At 44.1% G+C, this 21175-nt stretch overlaps 1 protein-coding gene across 7 annotated transcripts in view; it reads left to right on the plus strand.

Annotated features, from left to right (window-relative positions):
* The window catches only part of LOC1278667 (dnaJ homolog subfamily C member 16), a 68282-nt gene that overhangs the window by 12794 nt on the left and 34313 nt on the right, over positions 1-21175 (plus strand). For 5 of the 7 annotated variants that reach the window (XR_009764586.1, XM_318286.6, XM_061641468.1 and 2 more), the window contains exon 3: positions 11446-11677. The exons of 1 other annotated variant lie outside the window; for it this stretch is intronic. Coding sequence is in view for 5 of the 6 variants with exons in the window: in XM_318286.6 (XP_318286.6) it covers positions 11446-11677 (232 nt within the window). In the remaining variant the exon portion in view is untranslated. Of the gene's footprint in view, positions 1-11445; positions 11678-16227; positions 20655-21175 lie in introns of those variants that run through there. One more of the 7 variants, XM_061641456.1, reaches the window with a different exon arrangement.

A 21175-nucleotide genomic window follows, 5' to 3' on the forward strand; every position in this document is an offset into this window, starting at 1 on the left:
TATATAAATGTTCTGTTCGTTATCTAATGTGTATTGTAAACAAATTTTGACTCGAGAGGGCTTCATTCATTAATAAACTAAACTAAACTAAACAATATCAACACAGCGGTCCGTAGCCGGAGAAATTATCAGGAAAAATCGGCTGACACCAAGCACGCGTCTCTTTAAAACAACTATGAACTGTGAAGGTCGTAGGTAAACGGCGCTCCAGTGGAGGTTTCTTGCAAGAATCGATCTCATCGATGTGGATGTGTGCGCTCTTGAATTTGGCTGAGATGAAACGTGTCTGTGCTTGTACTCGGGGCCACCGCTTTGCGATTGTGCAATAAAACAGACAGCTGGTTTCATGTAAAAATGCTATTCGCGTCGCAGGCTTGCGATAGCAGGGCATGTTTTAATGCAAAAACTACAATTTTCACTCGGAGCCCTAGTCAAATTTTGAAAGGGGGACATGGGACAGGGCGGGAGGGGGGGGGGGCGATGGGCGTGTTGTGGTATGAATGTGTGCAAGCAATTTATGAACCTTTGATTCGCCCCGACTTGAACTCGTTGCACCAACGGATCAGAGTCGCTAATGCTAACTGAACCTACTTGTTCCTTACTTAATATGATTTTTGTGACAATTTAAACCATTACTGCCGCTGCGCATACTAGTGATCGGCGGGTCGACCCGAACCTATCGGGCCGGGGCCATCCGTAAGGAACAAAGTGGAAAAGAAGAGCGAGGAATAAAGTGCAGCCCCCCCTCTCTCTCTTTCTCTCTCTCTCTCTCTCTCTCTCTCTCTCTCTCTCTCTCTCTAATGATATGTCATTGGTTACTTTGTGTACGTTCGACATACAGTTGACAATGTTGTATTGAGATTTTACGAATTGGAAATGAAGCTTACAGTTGAAGCTTGAGTTAGTTAGAGAAACCCCGTATTTTACAACCTGGTTTGAGAACCTGTACAACAAAAGCCGGTTTGTCAAAATATGCTCAGTATTACACCACCTGACTTCCTATAATATGGTAGCCTATAAAGTGAAGCAAGTGCGAAGTGCGGAGTGCGAAGTGTGCGAAAAGTGCGGAGTGTCCCGCTGCGCAAAGCGACGGAAGAAATCAAGGCGTTAGGAGAATTTTATCATGCCATCTTTTTCCCTCCAACGGCAAATTTGTCGAGTAGCTCGTCGAGCTGCCCGTCCCTGGCTCCGCCTCATACCCCTCGCCTGAGCGCGCTGTCGAAGGTTTGGATGTGTTGGTGCGTCAGACGGCCAATCGCTGTCAGCCGTCGTCCGTGCTTTTTCCCACCATAGCGCTATCTCTTTCTCGCGTGTGGTCAATGCTCGCGAGCTGTTGTGGCGCCTAAAAATGCCGTTAACAAACATTGCGGCGATGAAGTTGCATTTTCACAAATCAAACAAAAAAAGCGCAATAAGTTCAATTGCTGCAATGTAAAAATGACTAACGAATCGCTAGTTTACGAGTTTGTCATGACTTTGTTGCTGCCGGGTGTCCCGCTGTGGCGCGACATATCAACGGAATGCAATCGACCAAAACATGAACCTACCGATCCGAACCCATTCCAAGGCATTGCTGGTCAATCGGCGTCATGATAACGACTCTAAGCCAACAAGCCGACAGATTCTGGACGGACAGGTGCAGCACCATACGCGCACCGCAATAAACAATTCTCTTTTGTATGAATTCAATTCAAAATGTTGTTTCCACTTGCGTGCGCTGAATTGGAAAGAAATGTGCTACATATCACACGCACGTTTGCTTCGATCGTGTGTCTTTTTAATACCCCCAACAGCAGAGCAGATCGCAAAGATGCCAATGCCAATGGTTGTGTTGTCTCTCAAGTAGCGAGATCGAAAATGCACGGACTTTGTAGCCACAGCGGATGAAAATGTACGCATCAGAATCAAATAGTTTTGGGGTTTCCAAACGCACGCACACACACAAACACGCGCGCTCAAACTCATACACACACACACGCACGCACACATGCATGAACGCGCGCACGCCAGCACGCACGCACTCACGCACGCACACACACACGCACGCACGCACGCACGCACGCACACATGCACGTACGCGCGCACGCCAGCACGCACCCACGAAAGCGCGCGCGAGCACGCGCCCCCGAGGTCGCGCGCGCGATCACGCACCCTCCATCAACCCCTCCCCCCCTACCCGCACGAGCGAGTACGGCTACCTTATCGGAAGAAAGGCTGGTTCAGCTATCATGTAGCGCATCCTCATCCCTAGCGCCGGACGGGGTGGGGAATCGCGATATGATAGAGTGAACGGCCACTTTCCCCGCGCTGTGTGTGTGTGTGTGTCGCGACCCGAAAACTCGAGACAGATTTCGGCACATTTAAAAAAAAAAAATTTATTGCCACTTTACACTGTGCTACATAATGCTTAGAAGGTCGTTGAAGCATCAAACATGTTCAAATTAAAAAATATTAGATTAGTGTTAGACGTTCTGATACGCTTGTTTTAAATAGGCTTCTTCACCCTCCATTGGCACGGGCATCGAATGGTCTCATCAGCAGCGGCACGAAATAAAATAAACCATCAATACACCGACAACACTTCAAATCCCAATCCAGCTTCTCCCACAGCGTCTCAAGGTCACACACAAATTAATAAATGCTAACACCCACCAATAACAATACACAACCGCAATGCACATGTGAGTATCAACGCATATCTCAACAATTAAAAAAAACACCGTCATGAACCAGCGGCAGATCTAACGGTAGGCGAACTAGCCGGTCGTCGAAGATCGATAGTCTGTAGTATGCCGTTTGTCTACAATTGGACAGAATATTAGCGACAAGGGCCCTCGGAAAGATGGTCGTTGGGGCCCCGTGGCTGGAGAACCATATGCACCCCTCTCCTCCCCTCCCCATGCCGGCAACAATTTTAGGGCTTGTGACCGATGATCGTAGGGGCCCCATGGCCACCGCCCTCACCGCCGGGAATTTAGGTATACTGTTCAATCTCCCAACAGCTGTGTGTCAGTACTCCCTCCTCCCGGTCATCTGTTACAATTCACAGGGGCCTCAACTCGTCTTTCCGTCTAGGACCCCCGATTCCCCCAATCCGCCACTGTCATGAACATCTTCCTTTCTTTGACTGATGGATCATAACATTCCGGAAGAAAACACATTTGGCGACATTTTTGCACACACACGCACACTCACACCCTTGCGCAGACGGCTCAGCATATCTGTGTAATCTACACCATACGAAAGGAAAAAAAGCTTAGTGTTACAAAGTTATGCTTAATGCTTAACACGTTCAGTTCGATGGCAGGCCGCAGGGACTGCCAGTGAACTTTCCAGTGTGCCGGTTTCACAAGCAGCTTGCGTTCTAGATGCCGACGGAACGGAAAGCTGATGAAAAACAGCGCCGGGATGAACGTGTCAATGCGAATTAGGGTTCTGCGCGTTGTACAGCAAACCCTCCTGCGTAAACTAGCGATTCGTTAGTCATTTTTACATTGCAGCAATTGAACTTATTGCGCTTTTTTTGTTTGATTTGTGAAAATGCAACTTCATAGCCGCAATGTTTGTTAACGGCATTTTTAGGCGCCACAACAGCTCGCGAGCATTGACCATACGCGAGAAAGAGATAGCGCTATGGAGGGAAAAAGCACGGACGACGGCTGACAGCGATTGGCCGTCTGACGCACCAACACATCCAAACCTTCGACAGCGCGCTCAGGCGAGGGGTATGAGGCGGAGCCAGGGACGGGCAGCTCGACGAGCTGCTCGACAAATTTGCCGTTGGAGGGAAAAAGATGGCATGATAAAATTCTCCGAACGCCTTGATTTCTTCCGTCGCTTTGCGCAGCGGGTTTCCTGCGCAGGAAACTGCTCGAATTTGCGCAGCGGGGTGCTCGCAATCAAGGTGTATTTATTGAGGAGGTGAATTATTAGCGCGTTTGCCGGGCGCCATCATTGAGTATTGTTATGTCAAATCGCATAAAATTTTCTATACCCCCCTTCAGCCCTTCCCGATTTTTATACCGGAGCCCCCAGTATTGTTATGTCAAGTCGTGAAATGTCAATTTGCTCTGAAGCACTTCACCTCCTAATATCCATACACCTTGCTCGCAATGTACGAAAAGTCCGGACTATGCTCGCACTGTGCGAAGTGTGCGAAAAGTCCGGACTGTGCTCGCACTCTGCGAAAAGTGCGCGCACTGTGCGAAGTGTGCGAAAAGTGCGGAGTGCGCGCACAGTGCGAAATGTGCACCGCACACTGAGATGTGCGTGTGTGTGCGCACAGCACACCTAATTGTGCTCTTTTACCCAAAACTATCTAGGATCTTTCCTTAAAATTTACAAATGAGCGTTCATGATGCCAATGTCTAGCAATTTTTAACGACTCTGGTCAATTTGTAACGATTTTTTTTCGCTGCATCGGCTTATAATACACAAAATGAAAAAAAAACATGTTAACAGTTTTATAATGCTTTTTGTGCTTTACGTTAATGTTTGTTTTGAAAAATAAGAGCATTGACAGATAAATTTGACAACAATGACTTGAGTTAAAAAAAATATTCAAGGAAAATTTTTGAAGAGTCTCTAACAACTTTCTATAAAAAAACATTTCCATTTATTTAAAATGGGCTTGTTTGACACATTTCCGTTTGGCTCACATAATCAGACTTGTATACAATGGTCATGTAGTTATCAATTGTTTAATATTATTTCGTTACTTAGTGATAGTGAATAGTGATAATCTATCTATTGGAATTAAAATTACTCACAAACAGTGATATGTATTCGAGAGAATCAATTAGTTCGCCGATTTAGCTGTACAATAATTTAAGCAGCTCTCAGAGATTTTTTTTTACTTTGATTGCATCGATAGCTGTGGCAAAACAACAACAACGTATTTGAATTTTAAACGAAGTGCCATCGAAATAAACCTGTTGAATGCAGAGCTCACGTAGAAACAAAACAAAAGTAATCGGCCAGTGCATGAAGTCCGTTCACCGATATCAGTTCGTTGCTTATTTCAAAATGAGCGTACAACACAAGTATCCGCGACGCAAAACCTCTTGGATTTCTTTCGATACAAACGGGAACGATTGGATTTTTCATAAAAATGTGAATGACTGACAACTCTCTCTGGAGTGCTAAACAGTTCAGATTGGGTGTCGCGACGAACGAATTTTGGCGCATGGAATGTTCTGGCCTTATATATATTAGTAATACTAATAGTGGGGGACGGCCCGTGGTATAGTCGTCAACTCGCACTAAAAACAACATGCCCGTCATGGGTTCACATTAGAGTTGGGCATTGGTTCTTTCAAGTAAACGTGAATGAATCGAGTCGTTTATCAAAATGAACGTGATTTCTTTCGTTTTTTTGCAAATAGCAATACTCGTTGATTATGTGAATAGGTTAGGTACTAGAGGTGGGCGTTTCGGAACGTTAATGAACCGAGTTGTTCATCAGAATGTACGTGAACTTGATTTCGGTTCATTCGTTCTTTTGAAAATGGCAAAATAGCAAGCAATAGAGTCGGTACACATTTCGAAAATCGGTAAAAATTCAGATCAGCTCGTCTAGTTGCCTGAGCATCATGCCAATACAGGCGTCCCCCGAGTTACGACCCCCTCGAGTTACGACGATTCGCAGATACGACGATTTTGATTATTAAAACAAAAAAAAAACAAAAAATCGACAGTTAAAAGCTGTCATTGACAAGAAAATGATGTATTTTTTTAATTTCTGGGCTGATAACCGTTGTACACACATTTCCACAGATTCCACAACTGCCCTATCTTGAATAATTATATCGTGTTCGGCTTTTAAAATATAATTATAACATTATCGAACATTATTTTAAATAAAATACACGACATCATAGATTTCAACTCTTCATTTTCGATTATCAACTTTATATTCATAGATATTCGACATACGACTTTTTCAACTTACGCCTTGCTTTAGGATAGTGTTTAGGTCCCAAACATAGTCGTATCTCGGGGGACACCTGTATTTAAAATTTATTATTTGACGATATAGCGTAAAAGCAGCTAAATGTACCGTTTCTTGTTTTGTATACACATTTTTGAATGTTGCAAGTTAGTACGCTTGTAAACGTCAAAGTGAGAGGACGTGTTTTGACCAATTTGCAAGCCATCATGAGCAAGTTTCAGCGGTACGGAAGTAACACCTTCCGTATCGATTATTCGGAAGCTCCTATTAGACCAACGCTAGACGAAACGGCAGATTTTCTGTTTACCGTTCTTAAAACTGGCGCGGATGTCTCGATGGTGCAACGGAACACTGCACAAAGTGCAGTATATGTTACCATGCCAACACTCGAACGTGCATTGGCCATAGTGAACGAGCACAACGGGAAACACTTCGTCAAGCACGAGGGGAAGCAGCACAAGATCGCAATCGAGATGGTGGATGATGCGACAGAGGTGAAAGTGCGCGATCTGCCACCAGGGATTCCCGACGCGGATGTTGTTGCTGAACTGGGCGGTTTTGGTGAGGTACTCACGATTGTTCCCGGCGTTTGGGGCGCAGAAACGCGGCTAGCTGGGATCCCGTCGGGTGTGCGCATTGTCCGCATTAAACTGGCTAAGCCCATACCATCTTTCATCACTGTGTGCGGAGAGGTGACAGGGGTGATCTACCGAGGACAACAACAAACGTGTCGTCACTGCAATGAAGCCGTACACCACGGTCTCAGCTGCATCCAAAACCGCGTGTGTCACTTTCGGAACAACGAAAAATCATACGCTGGAGCCGTACGGCAGACTCCCACACCAACAGAAGTTACAACTTCACCATCAGTGGCAGGCACTAACACTAAAGGACGCGGACGTAGAGGAAAGGTAAGAATCACTACGCTTACTAATACAACACCGCCCTCGTCAAGTGCTGCTCAAAACACAGCACCGCAACGTCCAGCAGGCGCATCAAAAATAGCTAACCGACTGGTCATCCCGATCGTGCCGGTTTCTAACGTTCGGCCGTCAAGCCCGAAACCGAACAAAAAAGCCAGGGAAGAGCAACCCCAAGGAAAAGCGAATTTTAATTATTCTGCTTCAAGCACTACGGTGGTTGCTATGCATGCTGCAGTCACGTCAGCCACAGCCTCTGCCGCCGCTCCTGCCGCTGTTCCTGCCGACGCTCCTGCCGCCGCTCCTGCCGCTGCTCCTGCCGACGCTCCTGCTGCCGCTCCTGCCGCTGTTCCTGCCGCCGCTCTTGCCGCCGCTCCTGCCGCTGCTGCTGCTGTTGCTCCTGCCGCTGCTCCTGCCGCTGCACCTGCTGCTTCTGCTGCCGCTGCACCTGCTGCTTCTGCTGCCGCTGCACCTGCTGCTTCTGCTGCCGCTGCCGCTACTGATGCCACCGTTCTAGCCGCCACGGCAAACGAACACATGAGAGTGGACTGCACGGCGGTAATGTTCAAAGCACCGCTCAAAATTCCTTCCTCCTCCTTTCCCATCTGCTCCTTAGATGAACAGTTTGCGGTAAAACGCAAACAATTTCCGGAGACGGATAACGAGAGTGACGCCTCAAGTTCATCAACACTTAGCTTTACGAGCGTGACCAAGCGCAAGCCTGGTCGGCCTCCCAAGCGGCTCACCACTACACAACCATGATTTTAATTTTGTCGCAATGGATACAAACAAAACAAATCGTGGTGTTAATGGTAGCTATAATTTAGCAACTATTAACATTAATGCAATATCTAATGCGACAAAATTAGAAGCCCTCAGGACATTTATTCGGACGATGGACTTGGACATCATATTTCTTCAGGAAGTGTGTTGTGCAGATCTCTCGATTCCTGGATACAATGTTATTAGCAATGTTAACGTGGTGGAGAGGGGTACGGCGATTGCTTTACGTGACCACCTAAAATTCTCTCATGTTGAACGCAGCTTGGATTCACGTCTAATTTGTCTTCGGCTTGAGAGTAATGCCACCCTATGCAATGTTTACGCTCCATCAGGGAGTCAGCGGAGAGCGGAGAGGGAGGATTTTTTCGGACAAACGTTACCATTCTATCTGCGGAATGCATGTGATCATGTTATTCTCGCGGGCGACTTCAACTGTGTGTTGGAATCGAAGGATGTGACGGGCGCGAGAAATTTCAGCCTTTCTTTGCGAAACGCGGTAAATAACATGGGTTTGTGTGACAGCTGGGAGGCTCTCCGAGGAAACGAGGTGGAGTTTTCCTATGTCACCAGTGGTTCTGGATCACGTATCGATCGGTGTTATGTTTCTTCCTCACTGAAAACACAGTTAAGAGCGACCGGTATGCATGTCCTTTCCTTTTCGGATCACAAGGCTCTCACCGTTCGTCTCTGCCTACCAATCGCGCCGAGTCGTATGCGCAGCAACGGCTATTGGCAACTGAGACCACACGTGCTATCCGAACAAAATCTGGGGGAGTTCAGATGCAAGTGGAACTAGTGGACCCGACAGCGAAGAAATTACGGGTCGTGGATGCAGTGGTGGGTTGAGCTCGCGAAGCCTAAAATAAAATCGTTCTTCCGGTGGAAAACAAACGAACGCTACCAAAGTTTCCGCTTGCATCATGAACTCCTTTACAGAGGGTTGATGTCCGCATACGAGCGATATCTTTCTGACCCATGTGAGTTAGTAAATATCAATCATGTGAAAGGAAAAATGCTAATGCTCCAGAGGCGTTTTTCTGAGGACTTCGCCCGCATAAACGAAACACGTCTATGTGGCGAAAGTATTTCAACTTTCCAGTTAAAGGAGCAGAGGAAGAGGCGAACGGTGATCGACAAGCTTACATTAGATGACGGTTCGCACTTAACTGAGCCTCATGAAATAAATGTTCATATTGAGGGCTTCTTTAGAAATCTTTACACGACACACGATACACCCAACACAATTACAGACAACACATTCACAAGCACACGCGTTATTCCCGAGGACTGTGAAACCAACAATCGTTGCATGGACGAGATCACTTCTTGTGAGCTTTTCGATGCAATTAAAAGATCAGCTTCGCGGAAGTCCCCCGGCCCGGATGGAATACCAAGAGAGTTTTATCTCCGCGCCTTCAGCACCATTCACCGCGAGCTTCTGCTCGTGCTCAATGAGGCTCTCTTAGGAGAGATTCCTCCAAGTTTCGTTGACGGGGTCATAGTGCTGGTTAAGAAAAGGGGAGGTGGGACTACCATGTCTGCATTTCGACCTATATCACTCCTTAACGTAGATTACAAGCTTCTGTCGCGGATTGTCAAACACAGAATCGATGGCATCATCGGTAGGTGGGAGATAGTCTCGACAGCGCAAAAGTGTTGTAATAAACCATGCAACATTTTTCAGGCTGTTCTTTCCGTTAAGGAGAGGGTGGTAGATTTGCAGAGGAAACGAAAGTGTGGTAAGCTTGTCTCCTTCGATCTTTCACATGCTTTTGATCGCGTCAATAGAGACTTTCTCTTCAACAACATGCTCTCTTGGGGTTTCAATTCGGGGCTAGTGGGGCTTTTGAGAACAATTGGTGAACGGTCCACCTCCCGTATCCTTATCAATGGAATCCTCTCTCCTTCCTTCCCGATCCTTCGTTCCGTCCGTCAGGGAGATCCCCTTTCCATGCACCTTTTTATCCTCTACCTTCAACCCCTCATCACAAGATTAGAAGGTATTTGTTGCGATCAGGATGACCTGGTCAATGCATATGCCGACGACATCTCTGTGGTGACAACATCTCCCGACAAAATCGAGCGTGTGCGAGAACTCTTTGAGGCATTTGGCTGTGTCTCTGGAGCCCGTCTCAACGTGCAGAAAACCACAGCGCTCGACATAGGACTGACCACACCATCAAGGATATCTGTTCCATGGCTGCATACCGTGGAAAGATTGCGTCTGCTAGGTATATTATTTTCTAATAATATCCGTGACGACATGGGACACAATTGGGATGTCGTGATCCAGCACTTCGCCTCGTTAGTCTGGCTGCATCGCATGAGGAATTTAAACATCGTGCAAAAAGTTCTACTGTTGAACACGTTTCTGCTCCCCAAGCTATGGTACGTGGCTTCAATATGTGGTGCTCGAGCATTAGACACGGCAAGAGTCTCCAGCATAATAGGAGGATTTCTTTGGCATGGCAATGGAGGAATCCGAGTTCCACTGCAGCAACTTGCTTTGCCACGGAAGCGAGGTGGACTGAACCTGCACATACCAGCAATAACTGCATATGCCCTCTTGACAAACCGATACCGAGCAGAGTGCAGCTCCCTCAAATACAGCGAGCCTCATATCGTCCAAGCTGGTAATCCGCCAAATCTGGCCACCATTCCAAGCTGGTATCCCTGCCTAAAAATCGTGGTGAGACAACTGGCCTATTTACCCGCTGAATATGTCGCAAACCCCTCTTCATGTAAACTTCGTCGCATACTTGTGGACAAGCTACCAGATGCCAAAGTAGCACATGAAAATCAACAACTTTGTTGGACCAGGATCTGGGCTAATATGCAAAGCTTTGATTTATCAGCACAACAACGAGCTACTCTATACATGCTAGCAAATGGTAAAGTGTCACATGGAGAGCTCTTGTTTCGGATGGGAAGAAGGGCTTCCAATCAATGTTCGTTTTGTCTCCAAATGGAAAGTCTGGAACACAAATTTGCTTGCTGTAGTAGAGTAGCGGCGGCTTGGGCACTGCTGCAGCAAGAAATAGTTTCAATAGCTCCAGGACGCCCCTATTTGTTCAATAGTCTGCGATTTCCAGAACTAGCAGGAGTTAGTCTGGGAATACGTATATTTATTCTTAGGTTGTTTGCTAACTACATTTTCCACATCGTTGAAAACAACGATGTTGAGATAGATTTAGTCGTCCTTAAGTGTGCACTACTTTTGTAAATGTAAAGTTTTTTTTGTTGTAAATATCCACACTAGTAAATAGAAATTAATCTGTACACGCAAATAAATATATTTTATAAAAAAAAAAAAAAAAGTTTGTCAATTGTTTTTTTATTTATTTCAAAATGATAATGAATGCATCAAAACAACAACATACTTAAAATTTTTTGAACCGGTTCATTCAATTTTTTACGTCAACTGAATGGCTGTACGGTTCTGGCTCATTTGGTACACCTCTAGTTATCAAGCCCCATATGGACCGTACTTCCCATGCGTAGAACTGGCTTTCCTACTATAGGCATAAATCAACAAGTGCTTTAGTGGTTTATGTAGAACTTGACCGACAACGGGTTCACTTTCAATTGAAAAGAAAGAGTTGTACTAAAACGGCAGCAGGGTTTGCAGTTGTCAGCAAAATATAGAAACGGCAACACTCATATCGTTATAATTCATGTACGAAAAATTTTATCATTTTGCCATAGCTGCGTTAAACGTGTCGTTTTAGTTTCATCACAGAACCTGTTACTCCTACAAAATCTAATATTACTTCATGTCATTTCTTTTTCTAGGATCTATTTGATGAGAATTCGGAAAGCTCGATTATGCGCATGCTAAACCGCATCATTCTGGCATTAGAATACATTTCAGATAATTTAGGACACGAACATATTCTTCCAGCGATATCTGTTCTTGGTACCGTAACCTTTATTCTTATCATTGGATATCTAATGTCCTACCTGCTACATTTAGAAGAAGAAGACATCCAACTTAACAAAAGCAAACGCTTGGAAAATTCAAACGGTAAGTATATCATGTCATGCATCGTTTCCTGGGCTAGTTTTCGACAATTTCTCCCTAAGTAACTAAGTATTTAAAACAGTGGGGTCTCTCACGATACGGAGGTTGACAGCTGGAGGTTGAAATCATGTCAACACTCCATACAAAACTACACACAAAACTATCCTGCGATTTTCAGCCTATATTATTTCAGCATCAAAGCTAGAATTAGATTCAAGTACCAACTCGAACATATATCAAAACTAGATCCTGCTTTTATTTATACAGGTGCTTTAAAGAGATCTGGTGGTGGAATTTAGAATTAAATTGTATGTAGAATAGGTGGCCTCACAGCCATAGGACTACTTTTTAACAACATTTGGTACAGTCGTCAACTCGTACGACGTAACAACATTTCCGTCATGGGTTCAAGTCCCGAATAGACCGTAGGATTATCCTGCTATGGTAACAATAAGTCACTGAAAGCCAAGCTCACTTCACTAGTGGGTACAGGCAGGCCTTGATCGACAGCGGTTGTTGTGCCAAAGAAGAAGAAGAATGGATCAAACACACCAGAGCTACCGATTTGACACTTTCAAGAGTAGGCCGCATTCATTCTGCACTATGCCCGATTCATACTTCACAAGGCCCGAATAGAAATGACAGTGCCCAATTGAGGGTTTACGCCGCTCGAAAAAGTATTTACGGCGACCGATAACGCTTTGACGACGCCCGATTGGCTAAGCAACCCGCTGCGCAAAGCGATCGAAAACTTCTCAACCTCTCGCTCAATGTAGCTAGTGAGCAAGAACCATTAATGATAAAGCGAGGTGAAAGGAGGGGGGGGGGAAGGAGGGGAGAAAGAGAACATGGGTGTGTACTATTTTTCGGCCATAATCATTTTTGAACCAACATGGTCGCGTACCGGAGCTTTTTTTCAGAAAGAGACAAACAGCGCGTTCTCTCGAAAGATCGTAAACACCTAAATCGATCAAGAGCTTCGATCGGTTCCTCGGTCGTTTCTGCTCGCTTTCTCGATCGGTGTCGATGGAAAGCGAGCTAGAAACCGAGCTCAAAAAATGCTCGATTTTGTTGTGCGGAAAACCCTGTATTTTCCTTCCACACTATACAAGGGAATTAAAGTGTTTTCAAAGGTAACATGAGTGAACGGGTGTCGTTAATTGCGGGTTTACTGATTTTATTCGCTAGCGAAATTTTTTTTTCACTAGCGCATCTGGCAGCCATTGGCCAATTTTGGTATTTGGTACATAAATATGTTGTGCATACATTTTCTTCATTTTCGCGTTGTGTACATCAACGATGACAAAACTACTTAAACATTGATATCTGGCACAATCATTCCCTCGATTGGTCAAACACTTCCATGAGACGCCAACAGTGAAAATTTAAATCTAGCAGCAATTACGTTCAATGTACAAGGGCCTCTAGAAAGAGATTCACACAAACAGTTTAAAATCAACCATTTCTTGTTTTGTCTTGTAGTAAGTATGAATTTGAATAAATGGGCATGTTAAGCAGTTTACTGAATATTCCTTTGAATATGCAACAAAACACATATTATTCTTACACTATTACAGGCCTCCACCATTTATATATGGATTAAAATTGCCATATAGCATGAAAATATCTTAAACACATGAAAAAAGTGTAAAAAAAGTGTTCTTCTATTTTTAACTAAAACGAAACATCAATTTTATCCCGTGTGAAACCGGGTTAATAAGCTAGTCTTACGATAATATTTTATGTTGTCATTTACTAATTCGTTAATTAATTAATCAATTATTAATTCGATCAAGTGGTGCCATCGAAATGTTCAACTTCTGTTTACAAAATACCTTCTTCTGTAGTGGATGTACATAGTAGCAATAAATATCCCATTACCTTTTATTACCACCCATGCTGACCAACAAAACAAGAAAGCATGCAACCCTAGTTGACATTCTTAACGCAAGGGGACGCACGCGCGGGCTCAAAACTGTTTTTTAATCATTCTTCATTTTCTTTTTTCTCATCATCATCAAGGATGACAAGTGCAGTGCATAACTTACTATGCTAAACATAAGATAAACACACATAACATAACACATATTACATTAATTAGAAGGCTTGTTTATCGTAAACAGCACATCTGCGTTTAAACTCAGTTACATTGCTCGTATATTTTATTGTTCGCGGCATTCTGTTATACGATTGCAACCCTTTGAAATAAAAAGAGTTCCTTGACTGATTTGTCTTGTAGTTTGGCTTGGTGCGCTCGATCCCCATTTACTATAATGATGTAAATCTGACCCCCTCACTATACGCTCCCTCAAGTATTGTGGTAGACTACCTTGCACCAAACGCTGTATAAAAATCTTTGTTTGGAAAACAACTCGCTATTTCACAGACATCCACTGAAGGATTTCCAACATCACAGTAGAGGATGTGTATGGTGCCACTCTCAACACTATCCGCATTACTCGATTCTGTTACCTTTGCAGTCTTTTTGTTTGCCCCTCGTTACCCAAAAAGGATATGATAACACAGAAATCAAAATGTGGTGCAATAAGTGCTTTGTACAAATACACTTTTGCTTGAAAAGTTTAAGTCTTTGTAAATTCTAATGAGTAGAATTTTATCACACTTTTTTGGTACCTTGGCTGTTACAATATCAATATGAGCATCCAACTAAAGTTTTTCGTCTATTATAACTCCTAGGTATTTTACTTAGGAGTTATAATAGATTCGAAACAGAATTTCCAAATTTAGTTGGTTGTGTTCTTCACTAAGATAACTTTCAAGCCATTTCCATTCTTTCCCTTGAATACCATATGGGTCAGTAGCAATCTAGTTCTGGATATCGTCTCGAATGCCCTTTAAAGGTCTAAGAACACTGCCGCGATTGACATCTCATCTTCTATCAAACCTTTCCATTTTGCAATCAACAAATTTAGAGCAGTTTCACATGAGTGTCCTTCCCTGTATCCGGATTGCTCGCGAGCTAATAGTTGATTGGTTTTCAGAAATGTTACCAATTGTTGACCACTATCTCCAAAACTTTTTCCAAAATTGGGGCCCTATCCGTTTTAAGTTCGTAGGCTAAAAATTTCAGCCTGTCAGCTGTTTGCATTGTGTAGCAGTTTTCGAGCAGCTATCCATGTCGGTATAATATACAGGTGGGCTTATCCCAAGGTGTATGAATTTAGAAGGCTGATTTTTATCGCTTCTGTTACTGAATGGAGATTATAAGAGTGTTTTTTGTATTCGTCAAGCCTCCAGAAAACTTTTTTGAATAAAAGTTTTCACCCGTTTTGTCAAAAAGTGATGTTCAAATTTGATTATAAAAAATATGCTATGAGACCACCTGGACTACATATACTTTGATTCTATATTCCATCACCTGATCTCTTTAATGCACCTTGGGATAAATGTAAACATCACCTTGTTTTGCTATTTTTCGAGCAGGTATTCGAATCTAATTCTAGCTTTGAGGCTAGAACAATCTAGACTGAAAAGTGCAGGCTAGTTTTGTGTGTGGTTTTGTATGGAGTGTTTACATTATTTCAGCCTCCAACTGTCAAACTCCATACAAAAAACTGACTAGAATCGTGAAGCGCCCCTGTATCACACACCTAACTAGCATGGAAGTCTAACTGATTGAGACGAAGATATGTACTTCTCACATTTGTAGAAAACATTTGCATTGTCTTTTACTGATTTTCATATTAATTTGTAAGTGTCGAACACCTTTGATATAAAACACCTTTACATGGCCTTTGACATAATACCGGTTCACCACTTGATACCACAGTCTTGAAGCATTTAGAACACTCCGGTGAGCGCTCCATGGTGCTAGGTGAGAATTCCCTCCGAAGAGGAAGACAGGATTACAAACGAATAATACAGACACTACTTTACCTTCATGCCTGCACATATACCATAATCATCGTTAATGTTGCTATCAAGCGTCGTTGCCGAATGACTCGTCAGATTCACAAAAGATGCACTAATCACAATTTAATTTGTTTAACACTACTGTATAAACTACACATATTATCGGTACAATATTCATCTACGCCGGTAGCACATATTTAAGTAGTAAAACCAAACTTTGCACCACTTAACACATATAAAATTTACGAGACAACCTAGAACACCACTGCACTTGTCAACCATACACACAGATACAGAACAGGATTTGGGACAGGATCTTGTAGGTGGCATTACCCAATTGACATTTTCGAGCACGAATAATCGGGAATTCGAGCAAATTCTCTTAAACTGGAGCCTGAAACTTCCCTTAAACTGCACCAGTTTAAGGGAATGTAGAAAAAGGCATTTAAAATCAATTGTTTCCTATCGTTATAGTTGGTCATGGAGCCATTTTATACATATCGATTTTTTACAAAATAACATCACACAAAATTTTATTTTGTTTTTCATAAAAAATCTAAGCTACGAAAGTAAAATGAGCTCGACGGCATCGTCAATCGATAGAAGAAAATCTAATTTACGATCACACCAAATCTTAGCGCTTTCAACTCACTCGATCATACACAAATCTACAATTTCAGGCGTATCGAGTACTAATCGAGCAGATATGGAAAAACAATTTCGAGCAAATGTCACTTGGGTAGGGACTGCGATGGCTCGAGCAATCCAATCTGTCGCCCTGAATGACACCCAGCTTCCACTCCTCCGGTAGTTCCTCCTGCTCTCAGACTTTCACGATCAGCTGATGCATTTCGGCGGTAAGCCTCTCCGGCCACATCTTGAAGAGCTCGGCCGCCAGTCTATCACAGCCAGCAGACTTATTGCTCTTAAGCTGCTTCATGGCGCTGGCAATCTCATCCAGAGATGGCGGGGGCACCTCGTCGTCTGCGCCGATGCTGTCGCTGTTGTTACTACTGTGCTGCTGCCGTGGTGGTTGCCTTGTTCTGCCACTTGCGTTGCCTTGTTGAGCCTCTCCTGTCTCTGATCCATTCAGATGTTGTTGCGAAAAGGTACTCAAAAGAAAGTTTCGTAGATATTTGTTAGTGGCAAAAAATCACAAAATTAGTTTTTTATTCTCCGAGTAATTGGCGCGAAAAGAGGCCGGGAGTCCGTCCTCCGGCCCTTTTATCCTGTCACCACCTCCCGCGATGGAATCGCGATGGAGTTTTCTCCTGTCGGGCTGCGGAACTCTACAACGGTTTCCTCTCTACATTTGTGGTGTTCCCCAGAACCATAACAAACGCTGTTGTCACAACAGATGTCCTTCGAAGTAGCACTTCTACCGTTCGATCACCTCCCGCTCGTCCATCAGGAGATTTCCTTCCGCATCCCGACACATTGCAGGTTTTAGGAGCAAACCCGCTCCTTGCCTCCTTCAATCTCCTGTAGAACAAGCGGGTGTCCCCCGACTGAGAAAGCTGTTCCAGTAGCTGTTCGTTTGACTCTTCAAAACGGTACTGCTTGACCTGGAAGAGCAGGGTTTGCTGTTTCCTCAGTCGTCTGTAGATCTCCACGTTCTGAAGGGTTTCATGCCGTAGCATGCGGGCGCGCGCTGCATTCTTCTCGGATAGTGCTCGTCTGTACTCATCGTCGAAACATTCATTTTTCTCTCTACGTGGTAAGCGGCCGATCTTGTGTTCAGGCTGCAGTGCTGATGGCTCGTTCCATCATACGCCAGTGGTCTGCGAGGGACATCGCGGCGATGTTGTTGTCGGCCGGAAGCGCTTTCCCGAGCGCTGTCGCATACCCCTCTGCCACACCAGCACACTTCAACCGGTCCAGGTTGAGCCATGGAGTGGGCTGACTCCGTTGGTTGTTAATCACGGAGAGTTTCTGGCGCAGCTTTACCATGACCAAGAAATGGTCCGAGTCGACGTTTGCGCCACTATACGTTTCAACGTCGATAATATTCGAGAAGTGCCTTCCGTCAATCAGAACGTGGTCGACTTAGAATTACCGCTAGGGTGTCTCCAGGTGTAACTAAGGCGGTGTGCATGCTGGAAGTAGGTGCGGCAAATGTTCATGTGCTTGGAGGAGGCAAATTTTATCAGCCTGAGGCCGTTGTCGTTAATCAGCTGGTGTACGCTAAATATTCCGATGGTTGGTTTATATGCCTCCTCCTGTCCGACATAAGCATGAAGGTCTCCGATCACGACCTTCACGTTGTTTTTTGGGCAGCGGTCGTACTCCCTCTCCAGCTGCGTGTAGAAGGTCTATTTCTCGTCAACGGTGCTCCCAAGATGCGGACTGTGTACATTAGTAATCATTACTAATGCCACGAATCCTCAACCTGCGCGTCTGTTTGTTGACCGGCCCTCGGTTGCATCGCACCCAGCACCATGAACGCAGTATCGAGCTCGCGCGTCTCTCCACCGCTCTGGTAAATTGTGCAGTTGCTACGCTACTGGCGCACCGTCACGCCTTTCCAGCACACCTCCTCAAGACCCGCTTGGCAAAATGTCGCGCGACATGCATGCTTGAAATCGATGCTTGTTAACATTTTATTTCAAGCATCCTGAGTGACCCAGCGTGAGCGCTGAGCGCACCTCCCCTCATTCTCAATGCCGCGTTTTTGGTTAATCCTCGCTCCCACCCTTTCTTTCCTTCTCATCAACGGACCCACCATTCCCGTGAGCGTTGGCCGACCAAAAAATTCCAGGAAATTCCTACAGTAAGTGTGCAGTTTTTTATTCACAGTACTGTTTGGCAAAATATCAATTCTTGATGGCGCGTACTGGCGATCAAATCGTTAGCTGCTTGCTCCACCGATGGTACGTGCTGTTGGAAGAGAAACACTTGCTGTTTGATGCGTTAGCCTGAGGAATGAAAGATATATCGAGCATTAGAATGGTGAACAAAACTAGTACTATTTAAAACTTACCGATCACGAAGATATTTTAAATTAAACGGCGACTCTGTATGCCCTATCCATCTGCTTTGATCTGTTATCAGAAGCTTTGGTGATGAAATAGCTACGTGTGATGGAAAATAATAGAAGAATAATCAAACATTAAAAGCAGTACGATTGTTAGAACACAAACATCATTTGGAAGATTCTTCTTCTTATGCATACACTTACCCGTAGATCATGTAACAAAAAATACTGCATTTACGCCTGCGTTGACATCTTTCACGATTGACTTAACCACTTTTCTATTATCATTTAATAATTTTCGCTGCATCTTCCGGCACCAATCCTTCCAAAATGAAATTTGCATTCGTTCTGGCAATGAGTTTCGAACGATCACAACACAGCGCGAGAGTGAAGAACACAAAATAAATGGCACTATGTACAAGTGTTGATCATATGGTCAAAATAGAGTATAATGTAATTTATTTTACTTCAAATGAATTGATTTTATTCTGATTTAAATTTCAACTATTGTTATCAGCCTAGTTGATAATGTTTAAAATTTTGATGAAGTGAAAACATCATTACCAGATAAATGAAACGATAATCGACGCATTTTGACCATATCGAATTATGATCGTCTTTACACACTCGACAGACAAAGAGAGCGAAATTTATAGGCGAGGGGCATGTAGAAACAGGGGGAAGGGGTTCGGTCGAAGTTGTATTGGCCGCCATAGTCGAGCCGCAGTGATTTTTTTCCGAATTGAGAGTGAGCGCGCGCATCGCTCTCTCGCATGCCTTCAAATTACACGGGGCGCTCTCGCGATACAAAACAGCTGATCAGCTGATACCCCCTTCCTCCCGTTTCTTTCCTCTCGCGCTGCGCTGGATGCGCGGATCAGCTGTTCTTGCTCTCTCGCGTTTCTTTCGGTTTGCGTTGCGCTGTTGCCGCACTTGCGCGCTGCGCTGAACACCCCCTCCCCGTCGTTTCTTTCGTTGCGCGTTGTGCGCTGTGCGCTTTCGTTCACTTTGATTTGCTGCGTAATAAAATCGCATGCATCGAAATAAATTTAATTACATCAAACTCGTTTGATATTTTTACACTTTATTGAAACTTAAGGCACAGTTCCACACATCGCTAACCACAATCTTGCCACAAAACCACACATTTTTTTTATTATAAATATTTTAAAAAAATCGTCACTTCAAGCACCCGCCTTACTGCCTGTATGTTGTGTATGTTGAATACTGTAAAAAAAGCATTGAAATAAAGTAGCATAATTTACATATTCATGTTGAATTATGAAAGATTAACGCTGCTTTATTTCAATGTGCACAACACTTCAACACTTGAAAATACGACCGAGGCCGTAATAATGTGAATTGAAATAAATAACACTTCAACACTTCACTTCAAATTACATCGAGCGCCCGGGACTTAGGCTAAAACGCGCGCGGCCTCACACTGCGAAGGCTTGAACTGTACTGACGATTTTGTGTGGTAGCAAGAAAGGGAACGCACGAGGAACACTCGCTGCACTAGTGCGAGCGAGACACCGACATCAGCAAGCCGCTGCGAGAAAACCAAACTGAGCGCGCTGGCTGAAAGTGAACGCACACATTCACACATGTGTGTTTGTGTGAGTGCAAAAGCTGTGTAGAAAGCAAAACACGCTCTCGCCGCCGCGTAATTCCGCGTATTTCCAACCGTCTCCCCCTGCTTCTACATGCCCCTCGCCTGAAAGACGCACACTTTTACATTCTCATTGCTAGTAGGGCATAGTGTCATCTCTTGCGCTTCAGGGTCTCACGCTCAGAGCAAAAATTCTCCCATCTTCGCAACGGTGGGTGCGTTCAGCTGTGGAGGGCGGGAGGAGTGCGAGTGTGTGTCCCATGCACACAGCGAAATTTTGGTCAACACCTCGATGGTGCGAGCGTTTTTCCATGGGATGGGGTAGTGGAGTGCGAGTGTGTCGCATGATTCCTTTAAAACTAGGGTCATGGGTAGCGAGAGGCATCATAATGAGTTACTCTTTGCCAAACGGGTACTTCATCGAACGTAATTCTGGACTTTACAACCGGGTCTTAACAATACTATAGCGGAATTTGGGGCAAGTGTGCCATAGGGGCAAGAGTGCCACCAAGCATTTTTTCCATAAAAACTTTAATAAAATTATCAATTGTGTATACAGTTAGTTGCGTTCCAATGACTGGGTATACTGTGTCGAATTTCATATAGACCAATCTATTTTTCCCATTGTTTTGAACTGATTTATGTTGAGTTTCAAAATTGAGCAGAATATTATAGTTTTTTAGTAGTAGTAATCAGTAATCAAACATAGTAATAAAACCAAAAAAGCTCTCAAAAATCATGGGAACAATCAACCGAGAAAATATTTACACCATCGTACAACTGAGAAAACTTGAAGTTTTTTGTGGGGTTAGTTGAAAAAAAACTTTCTTTTTGTCATAAAAAATCCCATTTCAAAAAAGATACAACTTATGGGGCAAAAGAGCCACCTCTATTTGAGGCAAGTGTGCCACCATCTTTCATAGGTGCGAGCTGTCTAAAATCTAAACATTGTTGTAGCGTGCAGCGGTATGGTGTGCTATTTGCGATGAAAAAGGTTTCATCGATGATTCAAGACATGTAGGAATACTAGTGCCACAAACGA

The sequence above is a fragment of the Anopheles gambiae genome, chromosome X (assembly GCF_943734735.2).
Source record: "Anopheles gambiae chromosome X, idAnoGambNW_F1_1, whole genome shotgun sequence".
Taxonomy (NCBI): domain Eukaryota; kingdom Metazoa; phylum Arthropoda; class Insecta; order Diptera; family Culicidae; genus Anopheles; species Anopheles gambiae.